General features: G+C 34.7%; 1 protein-coding gene across 1 annotated transcript; it reads left to right on the top strand.

The window, feature by feature from the left end:
- Nucleotides 1–899: 899 nt before the first annotated feature.
- On the top strand, nucleotides 900–12,170 carry pck2 (phosphoenolpyruvate carboxykinase 2 (mitochondrial)). The gene is made up of 10 exons (XM_042751860.1): nucleotides 900–1,478; nucleotides 6,438–6,653; nucleotides 6,771–6,955; nucleotides 7,650–7,856; nucleotides 8,146–8,333; nucleotides 9,154–9,316; nucleotides 9,595–9,810; nucleotides 9,964–10,101; nucleotides 10,954–11,049; nucleotides 11,183–12,170. The coding sequence occupies exons 1-10, from the start codon at nucleotides 1,447–1,449 to the stop codon at nucleotides 11,650–11,652; spliced, it is 1,911 nt and encodes a 636-aa protein (XP_042607794.1). The 5' UTR covers nucleotides 900–1,446; the 3' UTR covers nucleotides 11,653–12,170.
- The last annotated feature ends 5,254 nt before the right edge of the window (nucleotides 12,171–17,424 follow it).

The raw sequence follows: 17,424 nt of genomic DNA, 5'->3' as shown, positions 1-17,424 counted from the left end.
ATATTAGTGTTTTTACTGTATTTTGTAATCAAATAAATGCAGCCTTAATGAGCTTAAGAAACTTCTTTAAAAAATATTTTTTCAATTCTTACAGACCACAAAGTTTTGACAGGTAGGCCTTGTCATGAACTATTGAATATAGAAATAATTGATCATTAATACATTCTTTGTAACTTTTAATGTGACCTTCAAACAACAAAAAATAAACCGTTTAAATCTTTTAATTTTAATAAAAATCAAGCTTTAGTAAACATAAAATGCCAAATAATCAGACACATTATTATATCTATATTATTTCAAATAATTACCATTTAATTAATCTCCACGACCATTCAAATGTCTTTTGATTGTTATGATTTTAAGAATAAAATAAATGAAATAAAACTAAATGTTTACAAATTATACAGCTTCATTTCTATCAAAATTAATAGTTTTAGGTAGCCTACTGTTGAACAGCCCTTACGAAAATTATCCATGGTTGGGCGTTTTGATTACATTTGTATAACCACGTTTTACTTAAAATACCATGGTTAAACTATGGTTAGTGTTAATTTGTGGTTACAATGGTTTAACTATAGTAACCAATTTTTTTTATTTTTTTTTTATTTGTAGTAAAACCATGGTTTATTTTCGTATGGGCAGGTACTGTTGAATTTCTAAACTCAGAAAACAAAGATTTATTTCCCTCATATTTACATTTATGAAAATGTCTCTCGAGCCCTACACTCTCAGCAGCTGTGAAGATGAATGGAGCGACGTCACAGAGATAAGCTTCCGTCTTACACAGTGCCCACACTCAACTTTATCAACATCTGCTGACTTGACACGAAACAGAGCTCGACCACGCTCACGTGACCTCAAATCTCGCTAAAGAAGCTTTAAAAATAAGATTCACTTCTACACAACTGTGTTCTGCATCCGGAGTCGAGCAGGAAAGCGAGTCCTCCGAGGAATCGTTTACAGCGCGCTTGCGTCAGCCGGCAGACCGCGAGCTCATCTGAATCCTCGCGCTTCACTCTGCGTTATTTCATTGACTTCAATGACTCCGGAGCGTCGATCTAGAGCTTCTTGACTGAAATGCAACAGCTAGTTTTCCCACTTTGTCGTGTTTTATTGGAAACGCACGCATATTATAGGAAAATATTGACCTTTTAATAGAGTTAATCGACTAGGAAGTTTGTCAGTACAAAGCTTTATTTATTATTGAAAAGGGAGAAGAGCGGATCTGAGTCGAGGGGCGGATCAGCTGATGATAAGTTACACGTGTTACAGTGCAAGGGTCTTACTTTACTCTAGTCTACCTCAAGAGCTGGACTATCACACTCAGCAGTCTGATATGAGAGGTGCACAGGACTGAAGAGGAACAAGACACACCTCTCATATTGCTTTATTATATTTTTAGTCATAATTTCGGTTGTTTACTCACCACTTGCACTTGCACCAAAGATGTCCTGCCTGTTCCTCGGAGTACTAAGGAGGTGAGTATCTTATAGACATATTTAAACTAAAATTGTATATATATATATATATATATATATATATATATATATATATATATATAATATGTAATTATTATATATATGTCATGTAATTATATAAATATATATATATATATATATATATATATATATATATATATATATATATATATATATATATATATATATTAATATATTTACACATAATATTTAATACAAGCTGCTATTATTCTCATATATTATTCAGATCATTACATTTATTTTCTGGTTGTAGCTAAAACAGAGAATTAAAGGTCTAGGTTTATTATTTTCTTGCAGTCTATTCAATATACAGTATCACACCCCTTTCTTTCTTGGGTAAACATCCTTGTTGTATAGTTTCTTGTGAGATCAGATATTTAAACAGATTTATGTTGGTCTATAAAACATTTGTCAGCACCCTGTACAATTACAGAGTCACCTCCCTTGTTTTAGTTGGGGGTACTAAACTACAATAGTTTGTAATATTGCAGAATGATCTTTGATAGAGCTATATAAAAATACAGAGTAAATTATAATACTCCAGAGTCCCGCAGTCTGGTATTGCCAAATAATGACATTTGCCACAAATTAGATGTCACTGTTAGACTGAAACTAGTGTTACTGAGTGTGTCACGTACAGGAATGCAGCAACATACTCTAAGTCACGTAGAGGAAAAATGATTCACTATGTATCCAGAGTCTGAAAAACAGGTTATGAATGAACAAATAACCATCGCCTTTGACTACAAAAGCAAAGTCACAAAAAGCATTTCTGAGTCATTTGTTAAACCAGAATGTGGAATATATAATAATGATGTTGAATAAAAGATACCCATGCAGATCCCAGCTAAAACCTATTTTATTGCATCTATATCTGCTCTGTCAGTCTCTCTCCAGAATGAGTGATTACATCAACACAGGACCTCAAGTAAATATGCACAGTGTGAAAGTCTCTACTAGCTAAACTTTACCCTGCAGATGCATGATACCAGGAACCGATTGTTTATCTGAAGTATATGTGTGTGTTTGAGTGAAAGGGTCTACTAACTTGTTTAACAGGTTAGTTTTGTACTTAAACGCCCTTGAGGTATAGCTCTATTGCATGTATGAGGTTTAAAATGAAAAGCATCCCTTTGGCTGAGTTTTATTATTCCACACGTTTTTCAAATTGTTACGTGTGTTTTGTGTTCATGCATGAACATAGTGTGCTTGAAGTGGCCATACCCTGTTTAACCAGACTCTGAGAGGAGGGGAGGGGAGTGAATGCCAAGGAGGCCACCTGATTGGTTGGTTCACGTGGGGGGGGGGGGTGTTTAACTGCCTATGATAATTAATGGTTTAAAGCTCAGTGGTTATTGAGAAAGTCAGGGATCATGGGGGTCAAAACCATGATAGACTCGAAGACTTTGTTCTAGTTAAGTTGGTATACATTTTATGGCTTTGGAAAATAATGGAGGGGAATTATGGGGTAGGGAGTGAGGCAGTTGGGGTGGGGGTTTGTGCTGAACTGAATCACAGGGAAAAGGAAAGGAACTCCTCTTGCTATCCTTCAAATATTCTCTTTATTATAGCTAACAGGCCTTGCAGTCACGAGCCGTCATGTTAATTGAATATGCTGACCGTGCTCAGCTCACAAACACTGTTAAAGAATCACAAGCTGGTTACAAATAATTTTTGACCCATATTTTAGTTCAGAAAGCAGAGGATTGAATGGCAAGAACAAAAAGGGCTCTCGTCTAGCATGAAACCTTTGTTCTGTTTTTGATTTTTTGTTTGCTCACTGAACTTGTGGTTTTTCTTTTCTTTAGCTTTCTCTGTTTCTCTCCCTCATTTTTCTATTTTCATGTAAGAAATACTGATAGAGAGTATCCCCTTCTCCCGTCATCCTTTTTTTGTATTTATCATGCATTTTATTCAGTTTATTGAGATTGTATGCATTCTATCAATTTGTGCAATCAAAGCCATGACCTTTGCTTAATATTGGAAATTAAAAGTATAATAAATTACTTGCTGTAAATAGAAAAAAAGATATATTTTCAGACAGTGATAAAAAAATATTTTGCAGGAAAAAAAGGCGACTTAAAATCTGAACTTAAAATATGTTCTATGTAAAAAAGAAAATCAGTTTTTATTTAATGAGTTACTTGCCATTTTCTTGTAATTGTTTGTGAAATTCACTAGCAATTTCTGATTGAACATTTTTTTTTTATACCAGTCTTCAGTGTAGTACAGTACATGTAATGCATTTCAATTACAAAGAAAGCCACACTAATTAGTCTTGCAGCTTCTTAATCGCTTATCTTTCATTTCGGATCTGGATCTGTGTTAAAGTACATTTCGTGGTTATGATGCAACATTCATAATGACATGCTACCAGCTCAAATATATGTTCATTCATTAACCATGTAACATGTCATAGATTACATAGATAATCTGCTTTATACATAATTTACAGTCTTTAGCTTAGACTTTAAACTGAGTTGGCTTTATATTATCCACCTTATTTTTAACCATAAGAGCACTCTTATTTTTATTTTATTTTATTTATTTATAAAATTTTTTTAGAATGTGCAAGACTTCCGGCGTCATCAGTTTCTAGTTATTTTAGCTAAAAAAATTGTTTTTAAAAAACGTCCATTATTTAGCTTGATATCGGAAACTGTAAATTTTTATTGACTTTTATCCTCGTTATTTATACTTAAAGCAGCTTGGAAGGCTAGCACATTCACCGGAAATAGGTTCTTTCTCATCAGAATCAGACCAATATTTTACGAGGTGGCTAATTCGTACGAATTCATATGACCACACTCGTACAAATTCATACGATTTTTGCCAAATCGTACATATTTTACGAGTTGCTCATTCATATGAATTTGTACGAATGACCTACACCTAACCCCGCCCCTAAACCTACCCCTCACTGGGGTCTAGACAAATCGTATGAAATCGTACGAGTGAGGTCGTACAAATTTGTACGAATTATCCACCTCGTAAAATACGTACGAAATGGTCGTGAGATAGCATTGCAAAAATACAAGGTGGATTTCAATTTAGATTAGGCCGTTATGAGGACACACACTCTCTTTAATAAATGCTAGAAAATTATTGTTTATAAATGTAGCTTAGTTCAAGTAATTAGCAGGTAATATTGAGTAACTTACATTTTAGACACAGTATAGTCAGCCTATTCTTGTTAGTTCCAAAGAATGTTCCACCAGAATAAAAATTATGCGTTTACTACCAACACACAGTATTTCTTTCCCATGTGAAGGGATGTTTTTTTAACAAATTCAGTCATTTCGTTCCTGAATGAATCAATGTTTTAAACCAATCTGCTGAGTGAATGATTCAAATGACTCATAAAGACAGTGACTTGTCGCCTCCTGCTGGTGTACTGATGTTATTCGCAGAGATCCCTGAATAATTCCTACTAATAGACCCCTTAAAAGTTTGTAAACATTGCAACGTCTCCGGGTGGGCGGGGCTTAGCTGGAGGCAAAAAGAGGTGCAGACGCAATGTTGACAAGCGTAAACTAGCACGTTTTAGGAGGGATTTATTAAACATGGATGCAGAAGAAGGTTCGGAACTGTCCGAATATGTACAGTCACTGACTCTGCGGGACCGTGACAAAAAATAATAATAAAAAAGTGGGAGTTAGCATACATTTATCAATTAATTCAGTTGATCACTCACTGACCAAACTGGTTATCTGACCAAAATATAATGACGAGTGGATAACATTACAGTAGCCTAATAAAAAATTTATTTATTTATTTTATTTATTTTTAGTTTTGTGCACAGGGACTAACAACACTTGCATTGGAAACAAGACAATACTTTCCTAGACAACATATGAATTACTTTCAGGTGGTTTGGGGAATTTTGTCAAGGCTTATTGTCTAATGTAACCTATCGCTGTGCTAACTATGATTAGCAATGTGGATTATTTTAAGAGACCATTCAAAGGATGGCACACACATCTATCGCTGTATGTTTGTTTAACATTTAAGCTAGCTAGTGCGCTGAAGGTTGGCGACTTTTCACCTATAAAACATAAACTTGCTGATTTGTACTAGATAAAACCAACACACCAGTACATATGCATAGGTTATTTTACCTAATATGAAGTGTGCACTGCAAACACGAGCATTATTTATGATCGTCTCTGTCTAGTCTGTACGCCGTATTGCATTCAACCACAATTGTCTTCTTGATTTCTGTGAAGGAATGTCTGCCGGGATCCGGTGAAACTTTAGTTTTGAACCAAAAGTGCTGTTCCTTCTATTCTGGCAGCCAAAAACACAACAAGACGACACAATTTAAAGCCAAAACCTCAAACTTTTAGCGCGCCTGCTATGAGTTCTTCCTTATGTTTTGCCTCCAGCTAGAGCGGTGACGTCACAGTGACGTAGGCGATTAAGGGGTCTATACACAGAATGATACAAACGGTGAGAAGTCACTGTGTTGCTGGGGTGTATATCAACACACTAACTATTAATAAGATAAAATTAAGTTTGTATGGTCTGTGGATTTTTGTAAAATGTTTACATGCATAACTAACTAAAAGCTCAAATGTATTGCGATTAATCGTAAAAGTTTTGTTTACATAATATGTGTGTGTGAACTGTGTATATTTATTATGTCTATATAAATACACACACATACATGTATATATTTAAGAAAAATATGTTATGTTTATATATTAAGTATATTTATCTGTAATATAAATCATATAAATATAAATATATACATATAAAATGTAAATATACTGTATGTGTGTGTATTTATATGTACATAATAAATATACACAGCACACACACACATATATTATTTTGGATGCGATTAATCGCGATTAATCATTTGACAGCACTAGATGCATGCTGTTTACAGACCATATCTGTATGTTGTTGTACTAATGTTTGTGTGTGTCCATGCAGGCGAAATGTCATCAGTACAGCTTCAGTGGGGGTGCGGTCACTCGCCTCCATCCCCTCTCTGCCCCCGTCAGTGGCGGAGTTTGTGTCAGGTGCTGCGGCTGAATGTAAACCTGCTAAAGTGCACGTGGTCACAGGCACTCCAGAGGAGACAGCAGACATCCTGGCCAACCTGGAGAAAGATGGCATGGTGAAGAAACTCGCCAAATATGAAAACTGGTAAGTACTTTTCATAAGTCTCATCATTAGTTTTTGAACCAATACTGATTATCATCATATGAATGATTTTACATTGCCTTAATCCTGATTTAAATTTCTACTCTTTTCTGTGTGCAGCTGGCTGGCACGTACTGACCCCAAAGATGTGGCTCGTGTGGAGAGTAAAACTGTGATTGTCACTAAGGACCAAAGAGACACTATTCCCATTCCCACCGGAGGTGCCAAGTCCCAGCTGGGCAGCTGGATGAGTGAGGAAACCTTTCAGAAAGCCAGAGAGGACCGCTTTCCTGGCTGCATGGCGGGTGTGTGTTACTTAAACCACTGAACAATAACTGAAACCTGTCAAACAGTTCCTTCAACCACCAGAAAAATGTTGTTGAAAATATGTCTTGAATAAAAATAAATACAAAAATAATGATGACTTATTATATAAATATATTCAATATTATTTAATTTATTTACCAAATATTTTTTAGAATTATATAAAACATTATTTAATTTTAATATTAAAAGTATTAAATATTCTAAATATTTTTAAACATATCAAATTTAACAATATATCAATGAATATATTCAATAATAATGACATCACTGAAATCCAGGGATCTGAATCAGCTCTTTAAAATGCTGAAAGAGCACTCGTCTATATAGTGCAGCTGGATATATGCCCGGTTATAATGCTCTTCTCCATTATCTGATCATCATTTGATTAATAATTGCTGCAATGATCAGTAGTAAATGTACACAAAGCAGAGCTCTCTTTAATCAAATTAATTTGGCTGTGGCACCTGCCTTCCATAGACAGCAATAGTGCAATGTTAACTGTGTCAAGCAAATAGAAATATTATATATAACAATTCTGACTTGCATAGAAAAGAGGTGTGAAATTTTTCATCAGTCCCCACACTCATGTAGGATAGTCTCGGACACTGAAAGGAAACTTTCGGAATGCCCAAAACATCTCTTCAATATTTGTGTCTTTCTGTCCCTCTGTAGGACGCACTATGTATGTGATCCCCTTCAGTATGGGCCCTGTGAACTCTTCTCTTGCTAAGTTTGGTGTTCAGGTGACAGATTCTCCATATGTGGTGGCTAGCATGGGCATCATGACACGCATGGGGACTCCTGTGCTGGAAAAACTAGCCGAGGGTGCGGAGTTTGTGCGCTGCCAGCACTCTTTGGGCAGACCTTTACCACTCAAAGGTACCATACTGATTTATTTTAATGTCAAATTAAATGTAAGTGTGACTCAATTGATCAAATGAAACTCTTAATTTCACCAGTTCCTTTAAATTATCGATTGTGTCATTTTATTTGCCACTGGAAATTTTTTGTAACATTACAAATCTCTTTACTTCTGATCAATTTATTGTGTTCTTGCTGAATAAAAGTATTAATTTATAAAAAGAATAAACAAAAGTTTTTAACAGTAGTGTGTATCTATATATTTTTTCTCATTAATATCTTATCTTTCTCTGTTCTTCCCTCACAGCTCCTTTAGTAAACAGCTGGCCTTGTAACCCGGACAAGGTGTTGATCTCACATCTTCCTGACACCAGACAGATCCTGTCCTTCGGCAGCGGTTACGGTGGAAACTCGCTCCTTGGAAAGAAATGTTTTGCTCTTCGTATCGCCTCACGCATTGCCAAAGACGAAGGCTGGTTGGCTGAACACATGCTGGTATGGGACATCATATAGAATTCCCAGATTTGTCTTATCCTGTTAGACATTTGAGTTTAACCCTTGTGTGGTCTTCGGTCACTTCTGACCAGAGAATTTTACATTTAGAATTTTTCCCAGAATGGTATGAAACTTGGTGACTTTTATGTAAATTGGTTTGTTGTGGTGTCATATATATTGAGTGGTTTTTTAGAAAAAGCTAAGTGGTAGTAAAACACAAATAGTGTAAATATTGGTATTATGTTTAGAATGACCGACCATAGGAAATGAATGGGAAAAAAAATCAAAAATACAGAAAACTTTTGTGTGTACAATCTACAAATCTCTCACAATGCAGAAAAAATTACACAGTAATGAATGGGTTAAACTCTAATTGGATTTTAAAGGCCTAGTCTCTATTTTAATCTGAAATACTGCATTAATTGAAAAATAATTTAAAAAATTAGATTTTTTTTTTTTTACTATTTTCAATGGGAAAAATTTTTCATAATTATTGCATAAATATTAATTAGTACCATAAAATTATCTCAAAATACAAAAGAAAAAAAATATTATTGAACAAAAATGTATTATATTGATTTTACTGAAGGAAAAAAAAGTACAATTTCAGGTGTCCGGTCACTTTTGACCGCGAAGACCATGAGTGTGACTCCCAAAAGAGGAGCGCACACGGGTTAATGAAAGTTTACAACCTTATATATTATATATTAGCCATATCAATCAAGTAACAGTGCACTGTACTTATGTACTACTCTTTTAGCTGGAGTCATCATTTGTAAAACATAATGTTGATAGATGTCACTGTTTCTTTCTCCACCAGATTCTGGGAATCACAAATCCTCAGGGTGTAAAACGGTACATTGCAGCAGCGTTCCCGAGCGCTTGTGGGAAAACTAACCTGGCCATGATGAAACCATCACTGCCAGGCTGGACGGTTGAGTGTGTGGGCGATGACATCGCCTGGATGAAATTTGACAGTCAGGGTGAGAAATATGACTTGTCCTAGACAACATATGCAAATGTTGACACAGCATGGCAAGTGTGGGTTTATGGGCAGCCAGAATATGACACCGTATCTTTTATTTTAGCATTTTTATTGGGCAGCAGAAAGAGAACTAATTAAAATAGAAATAAGTCCATGGCTCTCAGTAAACAAAACACACAGTTGCTGAGAAACAGTTTTGCCATGTAGTGTTGATTGGAATATTGTTGTTTATCGTTATAAATATAGACAGTGGTGTATTTTGACTTTCTTCACCAGGTAAACTCAGAGCCATTAATCCAGAGAATGGGTTTTTTGGAGTCGCCCCCGGGACATCCCTAAAGACAAACCCTCATGCCATGGCAACCATCTCCAGGAACACAGTGTTCACTAACGTGGGAGAGACCAGCGATGGTGGAGTTTGGTGGGAGGGTCTGGAACCACCTGCACCTGGAATCAAACTCACAGACTGGCATGGAAAATCCTGGAAGTATGGTAAGGTTGTTTAGTAAACGCATTTTTACAAAATATCTAAGAATTCTTAGAAACATTTATATTCTGCGATTTATATTCTTATATTTTTATTATGTAACATTAAATATAAACCTTAAACAAAAATAATGGTTTATCTGTTCTTGTGTTTCTCAGGTGATTCTACACTGTGTGCTCACCCGAACTCCAGGTTTTGTGCCCCAGCTGGCCAGTGCCCCATCATAGACCCACTCTGGGAAAGTGATGAGGGCGTCCCCATTGATGCCATTGTATTTGGTGGAAGAAGACCAGAAGGTGGGTAGTATCACGGAATCAAAACTGTATATTTAAAATGCACATTATGTAAGAAATTTATACTTTAAAGGCCCATTCACAATAAACTAAAACCATAAAATAAAATAAAATAAAATAAAAACATTGTTACCTGAAATAAAATAAACACACAACAAGTGGAAAATACAAAATAGAAAAACATTTTTCTAAATATTAATAAAAACTAGAATAGTATCTTGATACTAATACGGTTTCATACCAAGGACAATAACTATAACAATAATGATAAAAAATGTAGTTTTAAAATCTTTCTAAATTTAAAAGATAGCATTGGCACAATGTAAAGATATCATTGGAATCACTTTTAAAATATATAATTATTTCCTGCTGATGAATGATAACATTGACAGCCAATCAGAATCCATCCTGCTTTAAGGAGCTCAGGCATTTAAAGTGGCAGATGACAAACTGCAGAGCATTATTATAAGTTGGTGTGTGTGCTATTTATCATTATTTATGTCATAGTTATCATTATTGGTGTAAACATTAAGGATGCATTAATTCAAAGGTTACAGTTAAGACATCTATAAATTTACAAAAAAAAATTGATTTCACATAAATGCTGTGCCATCACAGGAATGAATTAGATTTTTAATACATTAAAATAAAAAGCTGTTATATTGTAATAATAGTTCATAATAATGCCATTATTACTACATTTTCAATCAAATAAATCCAGCCTTGGTGAACATAAGAGACTTCGAAAATATTTAAGAAAGCTTACTGACCTTGAGCTTTCTAACAGTACTGTATATATACATAGACATAAGTGTTATACATTACACCTTAATATGTACCTGTCTTTTTTCCCAGGTGTGCCTTTGGTGTACGAGTCATTTAACTGGCGTCACGGTGTGTTTGTGGGTGCAGCCATGAGATCTGAATCCACAGCTGCTGCTGAACATAAGGGTACAAACTTTCATTTCTCCATATGATAAACAGTACACAAAAGTGTACACTACTTGTAAGCACTTACTGACAAACTGAGCAAAAAGCTCATACTGATATTTACACATTATAATATGTGGCTCATTTTCTTTAGGTAAAGTAATCATGCATGACCCCTTCGCCATGCGTCCTTTCTTCGGTTACAACTTCGGTGACTACTTGGCCCACTGGTTGAGTATGGAGACGCGCAAGGGCCAGACCCAACTCCCCAAGATCTTCCACGTCAACTGGTTCCGTAAAGATCAGAAGACCGGCTCTTTCTTGTGGCCAGGGTTTGGAGAGAACGCCCGCGTCCTCGAGTGGATCTTCAAACGATGCGGCCGTACCAGTGAAGACGAGGCTGCCACCAAAAGCATTGTGGGATGGATTCCACAAAACGGTGCCATAAACACAGAAGGCCTGGGTGGAAATATCGATATGGGTGCCCTCTTTGACCTGCCCAAACCCTTCTGGCAGAAGGAAACACAAGAGCTTCGGACCTACTTCACCCAGCAGGTTGGAGCTGATCTGCCCGCACAAGTGGAAGGAGAGCTGAGGGCGCTGGAGGCCAGAGTGAGGGATTGAACAGACGCTACATTACAATGATGTTGAGCAGATGTGAAGAATAGGATGGGTTGAGGTGGAGGTAACTGTTTTAATCTGACTGTTGCACTGCAGTGGACACTGCACCTGAGAAAACACAAAACCAAAAAGTTCACAAGATGCCATCAGTGGTATCGATACCTAGGTGCCTTATTTGATCTTACAGTAGAAGCTAAAAACTCTATTAAATGTTTACAAACTATGTCCCAAAATGCCTTTTAGATTATTACTATAGTTTCTTTATTACTACAGTTTATTTTGAGCAAAGGTATTAGACATGTCTTTAAGGAGAGCACCAGTACCATCGTTTTTTACCTATCTAATGTAAGCTGAAGTTTTATTTCTAAAGATTTTGCCTTTTATCAGTGGAATTTGATTGACATGGATCAGGTTTAGCTAGGGTTGAAAGATCCGGACCAAAGAACACAGACAAGTCTCAGTCATTGAATGTGTGCATGTTTTTACATGAGCTGACTGAATAAATACAACTCTAAACCAAACTTTGTTTTGTGCGTCACTCGGATATCTTGCATAACATCAGATGTAATAAACTGTCATTCATAAACAAAGATTATGAATCCTGATACTGCAGTTATCTCTTCATACAATATGCCATAAATCTCACGTTTACAACATCCATTTTGTTTTGAACAGGACATTATCACGTAAGATTAAGTGTAAATGTAAACTTTACAAAATGTTTTGAATCTGATTATTAACCAATAATACAGTGAATATCAGAGCTGTGAGCATAGAAATGATGATGGAAAACATATCTCATACAATGGCATTTAATGTAATTTTTACTATTCTTTGGTGTATTCTTAAACTATTCAAATCTGTGTTATAACAGTGACCACATCTATAGGTCTTTACTATCTATGACAAATTCTACAGCACTCACCACACAGAGAAACACTTTGTGCTTATTTTTCTGTAGCTATGTGCTGCAAAACACCCAGATGTTCACTATGATGCAAAATAAATCTAAATTTACCTCATACTAAAACAAGAGCAAAACTCCTCCCACACAGCCAGCAATTATGGGTCCACCCTGTCCTGAAATACAAAATAATACTAGAGGGAATTTGAATTTAAATGTGAGTTTTGTGGTATTTCACGTCATTAGATCAGTGGTTGTTAGCAACATACACAAATACTTTATAGGTCTGAATCAATGAAGAGACTTCCTGAGTTATATATGCATGATACCATCACAAGATACATTTATAGAATGATTAACACAAACACAAATATTAAAAGCAAAAGTATGTAATAATATGTTACAATATTTGTAATAAAAACATTTAATGCTTTGTAGAAAAAAAGTAGTCCTTCACAGTGATAGAAAATAACCTTTTTACTTAAGGTCAGATTTTATAACCATAGTAAAAAAGATGTCATCATTCATAAAAAGCTAAATTAGTGTTCTAATAAGCTAAAATTGTACTAGTACACAACGTTTTTAGCTACAGTCTTTCTGAAAGGCTTAAATAATCACTTCGTTCCTTACAAAAGTGATTAATCATTCAGGAAGGAAACACCAACGTGAACACAATGGTTGGCGAAATAGCGCAAATATTGACAATATTGTGTCTATAATGTACTTGATATTAACTTCAACATTACGTTTACATTTAGTCATTTAGCAGACGCTTTTATCCAAAGCGACTTACAGATGAGGACAATGGAAGCAACATAACATTAACATGTATTTATTTATGTATATATTATATACCTTACTGTATAGTTTAAAATAGCAATCTTAAAAGGGGAACAAATAGGATAGATAGCCTGAGGATGAACCCAGAGCCGTTGTATAGTTTAAAATAGCAATCTTAAAAGCGGAACAAATAGATAGCCTGAGGATGAACCCAGAGCAGCGACACGCTCTGATCTCGCGGTCACGCGGTCACGTGGTCCATGGAGCTCTCTTCCAAACAGCTCCGCGCTGTCAGTGTGTTTGAATGGGTTTAAGTAGGATAGACAGCAGTTTCACTATATTTACAGCAATTTCTAGTGATTATAAACACATCATGAGCATTGATTGTGTATTGATAACTTATGTCGCTGACTACGTTTTACAATCACGTTTGATTCTGGGGAGTGGTGAAGAGACAGCATTATTATTTTTTTCTAATAAGCTTATTTATATTACAATTAGCGTAGTATATAGGGTTAAAATAGAGAAAATGTTTTTTAATTCCAGTGCGAAACAAATAACTACTGAGCCGTTTGGTGGCCAGAAAAGTAATATTCCTATGTAATGCCATGGTTTAACCACTAGATGCCCGTATTGCTGTTTAATACATATAGCCTACATATATTTAGCTCTACTGTAGATGCTGTAAAGGGTTTTACCGGTCATAATAATAATAAACTTATTTATTTTATGGTTTGCATTGTATTTTTAGACATTATCTAACATTCAATATGTATAAGTTTTGCTTTTTTTAATGTTTAATTTAAAAAGATTAATTACTTACATCCCAGTATTATTTTATGACATTAATGTAAGCCATTATACGTGAATGATAAAAAAGGCCAGCAAATACGTAATTTAACCCAATACCATTTTTTTAAAAAAAACGTGACGATGTCATAAGTTATCTTTAATCTTTGGGTTATGCCCTGTGTTTTGTTTGGCTTATATTTGTTTGGTTTACATTACTGATACAAAAGTTTTTTTTTTTTTTAATACAATTTTGGGTTTATTTTTTCTTGTATAAGGTGCACATTAGGTCAAGAAAAAGAGACACCAATAGGTTTCTTTTTATTTTACTTATGCTAAGTTTATCTGTTTCATTTCCTTACCTTTTCCCCCCTCTGGGCTCATGACTGCAGCATGGTTTCAGGGTTTAAGAAGAAGTGCGGCCTTCCTGTTTCCCATTTTATACCATCATATGGAATTCTGGGTAGTGTATACTGTAATAACTAAAGGTGCCTCAGGTATCCTTTTGAGTAGTCTAGGAACTTAAAAATGTATTTTAAGTGCCTCAAAGCTCTTTTTCTCATAATAGGGTTCCTGGAGGAACCATTATATTCTTTGCAGTTCATGCAGGAACTCATTGGATCCTTGAAGCACTTTGTTTCCAGTTCTGAGGTTCTGGAGTCACCCTTTCATTACACTCAAAGTGCTCTGGAGGTTCCTGGAGGTACTCACATTTTAAAAAAGGGTTATTGTAAGATATGTTAACATTACAGTGGTTCCTGGAAGATCTTACCAGCATCTGGAAGAACTCAGAGATTCATGTGACAAAATTCATGTGACAAATTATTATTATTATTATTAACATTATTAATATTTACTTTATTACAGTTTGTTTTTATTTATTTTCTTTTGTTTATTTTGACATGTGAAAACAAATAACTTGTATGATTAGAAAAGACTAAATGGTTTTAATAATTGTCACACTTGTTCTGTTCACAGTCAGAATTGGCCATCATAACAGATAAATACATTAAAATAAAATAACAAAAGGACAAACAAAATCTACAAACCAGCCACAGAAAATTTACAATTATTTCTGAAAACACTGTTCTCAGCAATAGGGAAAATATACATATACGGTCATACAGGCATCCAGTGGCTACACCATGTTATTACAAATTATTATTTTTTATTTATTTCCTCCAGATTGCACTTTTATCTGCCTCCATTTGTTGGATTTTAAATAAGTTTGTTGTAAAACTTAAATACTGCAATAACTAAAAATAGTTTTATTGAAATAGGCTGAGTGTCAGATCATTTGAAGGTGGATAGTTTACCCTGAAACTTTAAAGCTGAACTAAATATGACTCAAAACATTAATTTAATTAAAAATACGCTAATTATAACAATAAGTACAAGAGTAATATTTAGATTTTTTTATTTCCCTAATGAAATAATTTTAAATTATTCAGAAATAATTGTTCAGCCGTCGAAGAAATAAAATTCATGAGGGTTGGCGTCCTCACGCTCCTGCGGTTTTCAAATACATGCCTAGAGGCATAGTCTTAGTTTTATTTTGAACTTTATATTCAATAAAGAGTTTATGTAGATGTTTATGTGTGAAGGCCTATATGATTTTTCTTTTTTTTTCTTTTTTTCTTTTTTTGTGTTTGGGATGGTTTGACACGCACAGAGTTTTTTTTATTTATTTATTTTATATTTTTATGGGGACCAAAAGATCAGCGAGAGTAGAATGAATGTCAAACGTTTTAAATTAAACAAAATGGTAAAATACATATCAAGAGCATGCTCACACATGAAAACAACAGAGAACAAAACAGCGTTGGATGAAGTGGATTCAGGCCTCAAATATAAGCCCTAGCCAGTCTTTTTCCCCATTTACCAAAAAAGGGAAAAAAAAGGCTTTTACTACTGTTTCAGCTATTAAAATAGTTCAGTTTTGTATGTAATGGAAAAGTGATTATATTTTGTTTATTTTTTTTATAACTTTGTTTAGTTCAGTTTAGTTTAGTTAAGTTTAACTTGGCAGATCTTTTTCATGTACATTACACACTAAAGGAAGTAAAAATGTAAAAAAACAAAACAAAACAAAACAAAAAACAATGAGACCCCTTTAATATTTTATTTACATAAATATTTACATCTTATGTCATCTTATATCAAGTAACCAGCATGTAGACTATCAATATATTTAAGACATTTATTATTCTAGTTATAATCCTTGTAGCCGCTGGAGTATGGAATATTATTTCATTATTTAGATAATGTTACACCAGTATTGTATTAAATCTAAGACATATAAACTAATATTACACATAAACACATGCACTCACACATTCACACAAGTTGCAGAATTAATTTAAGAGAAGGAAAATGTGAAATCCCAATATGTGACCCAGCCATAAGTCAATTTTTTTTCTGAATAAATAAGCTTTCAATTGGTGTATGGCCTGTTAGGATTGGACTATATTTGGCCGAGATACAATTATTTGAAAATCTGGAATCTGAGTGTGCAAAAAAATCTAAATATTGAGTATATTGCCTTTAAAATTGTCCAAATGAAGTTCTTAGCAATGCATATTACTGAGTTTTAATATATTTACAGTAGGAAATTTACAAAATATCTTCACGGAACATGATCTTTACTAACCGTAATGATTTTTGGCATAAAAGAAAAATCAATCATTTTGACCTATACAATGTATTTTTGGCTATTGCTACAAATATACCCCAACGACTTAAGACTGGTTTTGTGGTCCAGGGTCACATATGTGCGATTGCATAGACCTGAACAACTATCAATCACTTAATTAACCCTCGCACTGAGTTTCTCAATGAGGTTAAAATTTATATTAAATGCACCAGTTCAGCTAGATTCTGGAGGTACTTGCATTGCCTGTGTAAAGGGTTCCCTTTGTTGTCTGGTTGCCGAAATGGGGTTTCCCGAGGTTGCTGATTGGCTGGAAATTCAGTAGTCCTTGAAGTGATGTCTTGGGAAGCCAATGGTTGGGTGTTGGCTGAAGATGCAGAGTTGTGGGCTGGTTGAAGTTTTGAGGTGGTCACAGACTCGAGGTGAACTCGGAGACAAAACTTAACTCAAAACACAAACTTTAAACGGAAAAGTAGAAGAATGGAAGTAACAAGACGGTTTTCTTCTCATCATGGCTAAGTAGCAACGGGCGCCCAGGCCGAAGCACGCTGGAACGGCGCTCGACGAATTCACAGGCAGTGGCAAAAAGCATGGCTAAAAGCGATGACTAAAAGCATAATTTGATGGTGTCAGTATTTAAACTAGGCTTTTG

This window comes from Cyprinus carpio, chromosome B24, assembly GCF_018340385.1.
Source record: "Cyprinus carpio isolate SPL01 chromosome B24, ASM1834038v1, whole genome shotgun sequence".
NCBI classification, from domain to species: domain Eukaryota; kingdom Metazoa; phylum Chordata; class Actinopteri; order Cypriniformes; family Cyprinidae; genus Cyprinus; species Cyprinus carpio.
This window is presented reverse-complemented; position numbering and strand designations above follow the sequence as displayed.

Coding starts and splice junctions, on each gene's coding strand:
- pck2 (XM_042751860.1), top strand. CDS start 1,447: ATGTCCTGCCTGTTCCTCGGAGTACTAAGGAG. Junction 6,654..6,770: donor CTCGCCAAATATGAAAACTG/GTAAGTACTTTT, acceptor TTCTGTGTGCAG/CTGGCTGGCACGTACTGACC. Junction 9,811..9,963: donor TGGAAAATCCTGGAAGTATG/GTAAGGTTGTTT, acceptor TGTGTTTCTCAG/GTGATTCTACACTGTGTGCT.